The sequence below is a fragment of the Quercus robur genome, chromosome 4 (genome assembly GCF_932294415.1).
Source record: "Quercus robur chromosome 4, dhQueRobu3.1, whole genome shotgun sequence".
In the NCBI taxonomy this organism is placed as follows: domain Eukaryota; kingdom Viridiplantae; phylum Streptophyta; class Magnoliopsida; order Fagales; family Fagaceae; genus Quercus; species Quercus robur.
Window position 1 is genome coordinate 63,290,323 of NC_065537.1, and position 11,308 is coordinate 63,301,630.

Consider the following 11,308-nt stretch of genomic DNA (forward strand, 5'->3'; position numbering starts at 1 on the left):
TAGCTAGATACTATAGTCTGTGTGACATTAGTATCTTAGCACCCGTCTTTGTGATGGTTATTAGTTTCGGCTTTGTGTCGGCGATGAGTTCCGGCTTTGTGTCGGCAGTTTAGTTCCGGCTTTGTGTCGGCAATGAGTTCCGGCTTTGTGTCGGCGATTATCATGTGGCCTTGGGTTAGATTTTCTGGTTTGGAACGGTGTTGTTATTGCTCACAGTATAATAAGTAGTTTCATGTTGAGATCTTTTGAGGAATATATAGTATGTAATCTCATGAGAACATTTTGAGAAGCTTTATGCTGTGTCAATTTATTCATTCTTGTCATATTATTTTTGGGAAATGGTTTTGTAGAAACTATTTGGAAACTCCCGAATTAAAAGCATGATTTGTAAATTGTTACCATCATGAAACTTGCATTTCCCCCACCCCCTTTAATTATGCTACTTACTGGGCTTTGTCTCATTCCATTATTTTTTATAATTTTTCAGAGTAGGCAACAATCTTTTGAGACAGCTTTTTGGTGGCTAATAGTAGTTAGACTAACTACTGATGGAGGCTGAATTTTGGTGTAATGAATATATTAGATGGTGTACATCTTAGACTAGGCTTGACTCATTCTTTTGTATATTATAGTGGTTATGACTGTATTTCTACTATTGGGACAAGCTGTTATTATGTAATTGTTGTTTTCAGACCTCTATTCTTTTGTGGCCTATGGTCCTTGTAATTAATGCTTAGAGCTCTGACTTACTGTGAAAGTATATTCTATGGGATGATTATGATAATTCTTGTTGTTGGCATTTGATAATAATTATGTGGATTGAATTGTCAAAAAGGAAAAATTTACAGGTACTTGAGACGTCTCTCTCATGTTTTGGACCCTTTGGGGTTTGGGGCGTGACATATACTGTGAATGCCAATCGAGTATAGCTGATGAGTTTGATAAAGTAATTCACTGCAAAACTCACAGAGAAGAAATCATCTGGTTACATAACATAGTTGAATTCATTTGGATATACTACATACCATGTGAGCCAATAAAGGATATGCTGCAACACCGCAGCCACAGTGAGGCTAAATTTGTAAGTTACTGGCCAGGCGTGATAGTTCAGAAATGTATGTTGCGTCTTTTGTACCAGCAAGATCAAGTACGGTTTGAGCAAGAACTAAAACACTGCAACGACTTAATTTTTTAGCAGAAGGAGATCGTACGTAAACATTTAGAGGCTTATGAAAAGAAAGGAACTGAACAAAGTGGTGTTGATGAAAGAAAATTCTTTTCTACTAGTGACGTTAAATATCAATTATTTCCTAGACTTAGTGATCAATCGGAGACTAATGAATCTAAGACTCCACTTCGCAAAAGTGACCTGCTGGTAATTCATAAACTATTAGTATTTGCTTTGCTACAAACATAGTAGAACCATCTCCCTATCTTTCTCCTATTTTCACTCATTAAGCACAATATTTTCTCCTAATTTACAGGACTTTGATCAATGCTATGTCTATAATTATTGCTTTCCTCTATGTGAAATTCCGGAGTGGTTTAGCCACCAAAGTGATGGTCCCTGGGTGTCAATCCCTATTCCTCCAAATGTGTACAATGACAGTACTTGGATGGGACTTGCTCTATGTGTTTCTGTTGCAGCTGAAGCGAACCCGGATGCCATCCTTGACATTCATGATTCAGAAACTTCTTACAACCTTATTTGTCAGTTGGAAACCAGTATTGAATGTGTGGAACCTCTCCATGTCCATCACATATCTAAAGAAGATATCAAGTTGTTACACCAAGGTGGATTTATTTGGCTATCTTATATTCCACGTGGCTCATTTCAAGACTCTTTGAATCAATTCTGCCGCATTGAGGCTTCAGTTGCAATTGATTGCCTTGGCTCGGTGCAGAAGTGTGGCTTCCATCTTCTTTACAAGCATGATGAGGTTGAGTTTAAGGAAACAATAAGACAATGCATGGCTTTGTTACATAATGAACACAAGGTAGTTCCAAGACTCATTGATCAATCAGAGGCTAATGAAACTAAGACTCAACTTGGCAAAAGTAACCTACTGGTAATTCATAAATTATTAGTATTTCTTTTCCTACTAATATACTATTCCATCTCTCTTAAATATACTATTCCATCTCTCTTTCTTCTTCCTATTCTCACTCATTAGACATAATATTTTCTGCTAATTTTCAGGACTTTGATCAATGTTGTGTCTATGATTCTTGTTTTCCTCTATGTGAAATTCCGGAATGGTTTAGCCACCAGAGTGATGAGCCCCCGCTGACAATCCCTTTACCTCCAAATGTGTACAATGATAGTACTTGAATGGAACTTGCTCTATGTGCTTCTGTTGCAGTTGAAGCGAACCCTGCTGCCATCCTTGACATTCATAATTCAGAAACTTCTTACAACCTTATTTGTCATTTGGAAACCAGTATTGAATGTGTGGAACCTCTCCATGTCCATCACATAACTAAAGAGGATCTCAAGTTGTTACAGCAAGGTGGATTTATTTGGCTGTTTTGTATTCCACGTGGTTCATTTCAAGAATCGTTGAATCAATGCAGTCGGATTGAGGCTTCAGTTGCAATCGATTTCCCTGGCTTGATGCAGAGGTGTGGCTTCCATCTTCTTTACGAATGTGATGAGGTAGAATTTAAGGAAACAATAAGAAAATGCATTGCCATGTTCTCTAATGAAAATGAGGTAAGTCCCGAATTATCTAGTAGCTCCAATGAGGACCCTCAATCTGAACCTGTTGATCCCGCCCTTTGGAAAGACAAGGGCAAGAGTGTTCTAGAGTACTAACATCTATCGGTCTGCTGCCTTTCTTTTTTGGGACTCTTCATCTTTTCTTATTGAGTCAGCTTTCAAAGTTACATTCCATGCGTGATGTCCTGTGTGAATATCCTGATTGATTGTGCCAGTAGCATCATCTTGACTGAGGTTATGTGATCTTAAAAACATGTAGTAGCGTATTAGTTGTAACAATGAATCCTCTCACAATGTTTAAATGCTCTGTAGATGTCATTCTTATATTGAAATTGTACTTTAATTAGCAAAATCTTGAATAAGGACAGCAGTGCAGTTGGCCTGATGACACTGTCAGATCTAGAAAAGTCGAATAAATTTCTGAATTTTCACAATCCATGTCATATTCTTTCCATGAGGATTTAAGTAAGTTCCTGGTTTTCATTTCAAAATGTGGATGCTGGTCACAATTTGAAGCTTGTCTATATTATTATAGACCAGCGGTCATAAATGTAATGCATTATATGCATAATCTTTGTTGTGCTGTTTATTTGAAAATGTGAAGGAGATTGCATTTAAAGGTGTGGAATTTACGGTGAACCGCTGAATATATTGTATCTGACTCTAATAATATGAAACTGATAACAATGTCATTTGAATGATTTCGTGAATCAAAATTTCCTTTAGTCTACTTTCTCCAAAAAAAAAATTCCTTTAGTCTAAAAATATGTTACTAAGTAAAATCATTTGAATTTTGTTCTACTTTTTCCACAGATATATAATAGAGTTGTATTCTCTAAAGAAACTTGTAATCATCTGGGATGCAGCTCTTGGGAAAAAAAGCATATGTTAATGTATCAATGATTTAAGAAGTAATTGACAAGCTCTACATACTACCGTGATTCATCTAATTTCAAACAAATATTTTGAGGAAACTATTTTCCAATTTTCATTCGAAAAGCTAGGGTAACCTATTTTTCATACTATGCAGATTAAACATGTGGCTTCCTGCATTGTAACACTGAAACTATTTTGTTCTTATAGATGCCTCGTTGGTGATTCAACTTGCATCCCAGCTGTTCAGGAACTGGTGAGGAAGATGACTGGAAAAGAGCCCAATGTGATTGTAAATCATAATGAAGTTGTATCTCTTGGAGCTGCAGTTCAGGTTCGTCCTTTTCTCCTATTGAAACAATGACCTCACCCTCCATTCCATTATTATTGGAGGATGAAGTACCAAATGAGCTATAACTCATTGGTAATAAGTGACCTCTTCTCCACAGTATTTTTATTTATAAGAAAGTTAAAGCCATGTATATTGTTTGTACAGGATATACAAGCATAACTATTTGCTCATGAACAATGTTTACTTTTTTCTACAAGGCATTCTAATAATACATTCTCAAGGTGATACTTTTTGTGTATATATATATATATATATATTCAAAATTGAATTTGTATATATCAGTAACTCAAAGTGAAGTAAGAGAATGCCAAAGAACCGTAGAAAATTACAATAATAAAACTAAACAGAGGTAATCCTAAATTTATTCACAAAGGATTTGCAAGTAGGTGAGACATGAAATGGTTACATAGCTATAGTCTTCAAAGGGATAGAAGACTTGTTCATAGCTGCAGATATAGTGATTCATTAGAAAAAAATAAAACTTAAAGGACTAAAATGACAAAACCTAAACTTAGAGATTGAAATGAAAAATTGCAAAACTTAGAAAGTAAGTTTTGGATTTTAGCCTAAAAACTATTAATTCATTATGCAAAAGAAAGAAATATAATAATTTAGAAAATAATAAACTTTCTGTTTTGGGTTCTAATAGTAGAACTTCAACTTTCAATAAGCACACTTCTAAATCTCCATGGGTCTAACTCAAAGAGCACCTTCTGGATAGTCAATGGTGGAACCCGATGAAGTAATTGAACCCCAAAGCATCATTTTGGATCGTTAATGGTGGAACTAGGAGAGATTTTTCTAAATCTCCAACAATTTAATTATCACATTTTTTATTCGGCACCCCCAAAGACAAATTCTTGGCTCGCCACCGATAAGCCATGACGTGGTTGTCATTATTCCTGATGTAACTGCAGATTCTCTTGAGGAATTTTAGCTTGTCCTGATACGGTTTTAAAGCCACAACCTGTCTGTCTTCTATGGACCATTGAATCACACGTTCAACATCATCTTTAAACTTTTTCTGAAATGTAAAGGGAAGCGTGGCACCAAGTATCTTGCTATTTATATCATTCTTCATCTTGTAGGCATAGTTCTCCAAATCCAACTTAGCCTTAACCTTCATTACGTGTGTGGCATCTTCATCCTTGAATCTCTTTGCATCTTGGACCACCCTCTCAGCCTCTTCATTGGACAGTCTCCCCTTATAATTGGTAATAGTGATCTTCCTTTTCACGCCAGTGGTCTTCTCCTCCGCAGAAACGTTCAAGATACCATTGATGTCAAGATCAAAACAAACTGTTACCCTAGCAACACCCCTGGGTGCAGGAGTAACAGGAATCTTAAATTTTCCCAACAAGTTGTTATCACAAGATCTTGCTCTCTCACCCTCATAAACTAAGATAGATATAGAAGTCTGGTTGTCAAAGGCGCTGATGTATTTACTCTCCATCCTGGTGGGAATGGCAGTATTCCTTGGAATCAAAACAGACATCTTCGATCCATATTCCTCAACTCCGAGGGACAAAGGGTTGACATCTGAGAGTATGATGTCTTGAATTTTTTCATTACCCATTCCGGTCAGGATGGCGGCTTGAACAGCAGCTCCATAAGCCACAGCCTCATCCGGATTAATGCTCTTGCAGAGCTCCTTCCCATCAAATAAGTCCTGCAACAGCTGCTGCAGCTTGGGGATTCTAGAAGAACCACCTGTAAGAACAATATCATGGACGCAACTCTTTTTCATCTTAGCATCAGCCAAACACTTCTCCACAGGTTCGATACACTTCTTGAACAAATCCATGTTGAGTTCCTCAAATTTGGCACGGGTAATAGTTGGAGAGAAATCGATACCATTATATAAACAGTCAACTTCAATGGTAGTCTCTGTTGCAGAAGAAAGAATCCTCTTTGCTTTCTCACAAGCAGTTCTCAACCTCCTAAGAGCTCTGGAGTCTCCACTAATGTCCACCTTGTGCTGCCTCTTAAATATTTCAACAAAGTGTTTTAACATTCTGTCATCAAAGTCCACACCTCCAAGGTGATTGTCCCCAGCAACCGCTTTCACTTTGAAGACTCCCTTCTCAATGGTAAGTAGAGAGACATCAGCAGTACCACCACCCACATCAAAAATCAACACATTTCTCTTGCTAATGCTACCTGCCAAAGCCATCTTGTCAAGACCAAAAGCAATGGCTGCAGCAGTTGGTTCATTGATTATGCGTAGGACATTCAGGCCTGCAATGTCTCCGGCATCCTTTGTAGCCTTACGCTGGGAGTCATTGAAGTAGGCGGGGACAGTAACAACTGCATTCTTCACAGTTTTTCCCAGGTAGGCTTTGGCTATCTCTTGCATCTTCATTAGGACCATTGATGAGATTTCCTCAGCAGCAAAGTGCTTCTCTTCATCCTTATGGTTCACCACAATCATAGGCTTGTCACCAGGACCTTCAATGACCTTGAATGGCCAGAGATTGATATCGCTCTGAACCAAGGGATCACTGAATCTCCTACCAATCAACCGCTTCGCATCTGTAATATTATAATACCCTACTATATAAGAAACAGAGCACCTCAAATAGTAGATGGAAAAACACTATTACAAAACAATGAAGAACAAGAAGAAGCAAGTTTATATATATTTGTAAGTGAAAAAAAAGCTTCGAGATTACCAAAGATAGAGTTGGTGGGATTCCTGGGAACCTGGTTCATGGCAGCATCACCGATCAAGTGCTCCGTAGGAGTGAAAGCAACATAGGAGGGTGTGGTCCTTTTGCCCTGATCATTCACTATTATCTCTACTCTTCCATTTTGCCACACTGCCACGCATGAATTCGTTGTACCCAGATCGATCCCAATAGCCGGGCACTCTCCTTGCCCTTGGTTGTTGAACATTGTCCTGCATAAAGTTTAAGGGCATGGCAAGTTGTAAGTACTGAAAAATAAATGTGATATTAACTGTGAGTTCATGTGATAATAATAAATTTTCTAATTTTTCAAAAAAAAAAAAAAATCCATGAAATAAATTGATTTTATAACAAAATTGTATTTAATTGAAAGACTTACCTAAAAATAACTACCAATAAATCTAAAAACTAAAAGACCAAACTTCACAAATTCTGTTGGGTCCCAATCTAGTCTTGAGTGAATTTAGAAAAATTAAACATTTTTTTTTGATAACATTAACTAACTAACAATTTTAATCAATCTCCAGAGAACATTATGACCTAAATTACCAAACCAAAATAGAACTATAAAAATAAAAAGTAAAAAACTCTTTTTTATAGTAGGGAAAAATCATGGACAAATTCCAAATCATTCACTATTATAAAATCTTTCTCAAGTTTATTCCTCACTTTAGATTCCCACAAAATATAATAATTTTTTTTTTCTCTAGGAAATATTATGAACTCACTTGATATATTGTAATAATCGGAAAATCTTCTTCTTAGAGAAAACCCCAGATATTAAAAAATTTAATTATTTCTCTTTTCAATGCAGCTCTCCCTGGCTGCTTTCTCCATTTCAGACGGCACCGTCACACAAAGTAGTGTTTGTATTTATATATAACTAGTTTTTAATCCACACAATGTGCGGGATATTTTTATTTATTGCAAAAGACATATGGTAAGTGAAATTTTAAACATTTTATATTGAGATAGTACAAAAAAATAAAAATAAATAAATAAATAATTACCTGCAAGAAAAAACCTAAATTGAGGGAGTCTTTCATAGAGACTCCGAAATCTAATCTTGAAATTTCGTGCTTGTTCAACAAAATTTTAAATAAACCATTTAGAAAAAAGATTAAAAAAATCTGTTGTCACACAAGCAAATAAAAGAAAGTGTTTTTTTTTTTTTTTTTTTGGTTTACTCCAAGAATTAATTATTCAAAACATGTTCCAAAGGTCCAAAAAATTAACAATATAAAATTATGGCAGTCCAATAGAGATTATAGGTGTCTTTGACAAACAATAATTAATAATTAAAATATCATAATATTCAAATCTAGTAGAATTAATCCATGAATTGCACCAAACTACAGTAGTAAAATAGTTTCAAAATTCTACACCAAAGGAAAATGCAGAGCAACAAACAAAGAAATATAGGATAAAAAATTCATTGAGTTTCGCCTAGATTGTATAATATCCATTTGCATTCCAAATATTATACCTAAATGCAAATCATTAATCCAGGATATTAAAGAATGCTGTCAGATTACCTAAGAAAAAACTAAAACTAACATTCAGGATATATATTCTAAATACAATGAAATTCTAGTAATAGCATATGAAATCAACTAACTTTAGACTTTAATTGCATAAACATTATGTCATAACAATACTAAAATAGTTGAATAAATCAACTTAACACACAAAATATTTCATAAAAACTTTCAGACATTTGTGTCATTTGTATTTTTTAAATGTCAATGGACTTTTTTGTTTCCTACAATTATTTACACATTATTTAATTGGTGCCTCAAGAAATGGCATAATATATGCATATAGGCTATTCCTTTGGAGTAACTAAATCAAACATAAGTGTAAATGGAAATTCTAGTAGAAGATGGATCCAATTGTTCCCATGACCATTCTCATGTTTTTCTTAGCTTGTGTAGGACCATTTTTAACGCACGTAGTTTAGAAATTATTTCGTCTTCCATGCAATTTTATTTTGGTTCACTTCTCATACATTATCATCTGTCTTCTTTGTCATGCTACTCTTGCACCTTTGTTTGCCCCTATGATAACATCGTAAAGGATCAAAAGTAATTTTAATAGTCTTTTTTTTTTTTTTTTTTTGGTTGTTGTCGTTGTTACAAAGAGTACACGTGAACATATACTGTTTTTGGTCTTTTAAAAAAAAATAATAATAATTATCAAGCATTAACAAATGAGAAAGACATTCATTTAAAAATGAAAGCTACAAAGGGAAAATTATGCTATCCTGACCTTGCCAATTTAGTTCAGTAACTCTTCTTGAACAATAATCAACGCTTTTATCTGCCTCTGTGCTTCTACAAAAACACTTGAAAAAAAATAGAAAGAAAGATGTCACTGAAAATACATAAATTGTGATAAACATCAATGTAAAGCAGGTTCTACAAAATAGAAACTGACTTCCTATACACATTCCATCCACAAAAAACCTAGAAGAAAATTTGGTAACATGTGCAGAATGATGTAGAGAATAATTAAGATGGTAGTGACTTGCGTTGTGGAGAACGGTGGTACTACATTTGCATAAAGATGAAAAGCGTTTTTGAAGTACAAATACAATAGCAATACTATTTAACCACTATTCAATTGGCAAAACTGATCCGCACATCTAAAGAAACCGGACAGGGCCAATTTGCAAAGTTTTGGCAAGTAACAAAAAGTTGTTTTGGGATTTAATCAAACAATACTCAAAGAGAGTCTACCGATTAGGAACAGCTACCAAGTCGAATTCAAATCCAAATCCCATTGACTAAATGTTACCTGTTTAGTCACAGCTACATACAAAAATTTGTTTCATCAAGCTAATTTCTTCTTCATCAACTGCTTTCGTTATATTTTTTTTTTAACATATACTTTTATCTATAATGAAAAAATATAAACATTTAAAATACCAAGACAAAGGAAAAGGTACAACGAAATAAAAAAGTGAAGTTATAGACTTTGGAGAAAATAAAACAGTTATTAGCTATATTATGATTGTGTTCGTGTTTGTGTTCCTGTTCAAATACCCGTAATTTAGTACCTAAAAAAAAAACACATAATTTAGTAGTTCATAACATCGCTATCAAACATCCACAATAATAATCTCTAAGAGAGTGCATCGATTTTTAATTTAATTTTTTTAAACACTTTAAATTTAAAGGCTGTGTTCAACTTAAGTGATTTTAAATACTTAAAGTGAATATAATCCCAATAATATTATAGAGATAGAAGAATTCCATAAATTTGTAGAGAGTGGATTAATTTGAACATTGACAGAAATTAAATTTGACCTAACACCATATATCAAGTAACAAAATGCTAACCTTGGCTAAGTAGAGGAAAAAAAAAAAAAAAATTAGTTTCAAATGAATTACAAAAATAATCTGGCACATCCTTTTAACCAAAAAAACAAAAAATTTGGTAAATCCTATTAAACATTGGTTCTAAACAAAATCATTGACCAAAAAACAAACAGATAAACTACAAATCCGGTCTAAGAGATTAACCACAAAACAATTACAAATCAAAACAATTACAAATCAAAACAAATAAATCCACTCAAAACCCTAAAAATTTTACCTTTCTCTCTAGTCTCTGCTCTCCGCCTCTCTCTAGTCTCCAGTCTCCACTGTTCAGTCTCCAGCTGGACCGCCTCAGCCTCTCTCTGATTCTCTGCTCTCCGACTCTCTCAAGTCTCAACTGCTCACCTCACCGTATCAGGTTCTGAGGTTCAGGAATCAGGTATAAAATTATAAATATTTGGGCTTTTATTTGTTAAGAACTTAAGATAACTTTGTTCATTTGGGCCCTCCCTGGCTGGTTTTGTAACGTTGTTTATCACTTATCAGTTTACATTATGGCTGCCTGGACCCTCCCTGGACTGGGCGTTAAGTTTGGGCCTTCAAGTTTTTTTTTTTTTTTGGGTTGTAGATAGGATTTTTTTTTATTATTATTATTTTTTTTTTGGATGGTTCTTATTAATAAGTCTTGTGTCAGTGTTATGGCTGTGCTTAATTTTTTTTTTTAATTTATTCATGTTGAGATTGCTAAAAACTTGTTATTGTTCAGTGAAATTATAACAATACTTTTTATATAAATCAGATTCTATTTCTCATTTGCTCTACACTTGAAAGTTATTTTTTATTTTAGTCTTTATAAATATATTGTTTGATTAGAAATGTTTACTAGAAAATATGCATTTGGATATGAAAAACTTAAAAAAAGGAAAAAAAAGAAGAAAAATTAATTGAGTTTCAAAAATGATCAATGGATAAATTTATTATTAGTAATAAACAAAATATAATACAAAATTTAGATGAAAATATCACAAATGAGCAAGAAATTCACCAAAATAATTTAGAAGAAAATTATGTTCAATTTTGCAATACAACAAATCTTGATAATGAACTTCAAAATAATTTAGAAAAAAATGAAAATAATGATGAAAAATATAATATAAAAATATTAAATAAACATTAATTTAATTAATATATAAGTATAAAAAAAGATCTCATTTTTAATTCTCATCTTAGGCTCCAAATAAGGACATAAGCTACAAAAGAAAAGACTTACATCCATACCAGTTCCATCAAGTATGAAGTCATCAAAATACCAGAATAGAGGATCCTAGGGAACAGAATTATCATTTTTGGGCACAAA

The 11,308-nt window shown here is 33.8% G+C and overlaps 1 protein-coding gene across 4 annotated transcripts; it reads right to left on the bottom strand.

The window, feature by feature from the left end:
• Nucleotides 1-4,278: 4,278 nt before the first annotated feature.
• LOC126723296 (heat shock 70 kDa protein 18-like) lies at nucleotides 4,279-10,425 on the bottom strand. 4 transcript variants are annotated; one of them, XM_050426630.1, is made up of 4 exons: nucleotides 10,229-10,425; nucleotides 8,900-8,964; nucleotides 6,617-6,879; nucleotides 4,279-6,476 (listed from the first exon to the last, which is right to left on the bottom strand). In XM_050426630.1, exons 3-4 carry the CDS (start codon nucleotides 6,837-6,839, stop codon nucleotides 4,762-4,764), a joined length of 1,938 nt encoding a protein of 645 aa, XP_050282587.1. In that variant the 5' UTR covers nucleotides 6,840-6,879; nucleotides 8,900-8,964; nucleotides 10,229-10,425; the 3' UTR covers nucleotides 4,279-4,761. The 4 variants fall into 4 exon arrangements, with proteins under 4 accessions (XP_050282587.1, XP_050282585.1, XP_050282586.1 ...); XM_050426628.1 differs by having other exon boundaries at nucleotides 8,900-8,975; XM_050426629.1 differs by having other exon boundaries at nucleotides 6,617-6,843; nucleotides 10,229-10,424.
• Between the last annotated feature and the right edge of the window lie 883 nt (nucleotides 10,426-11,308).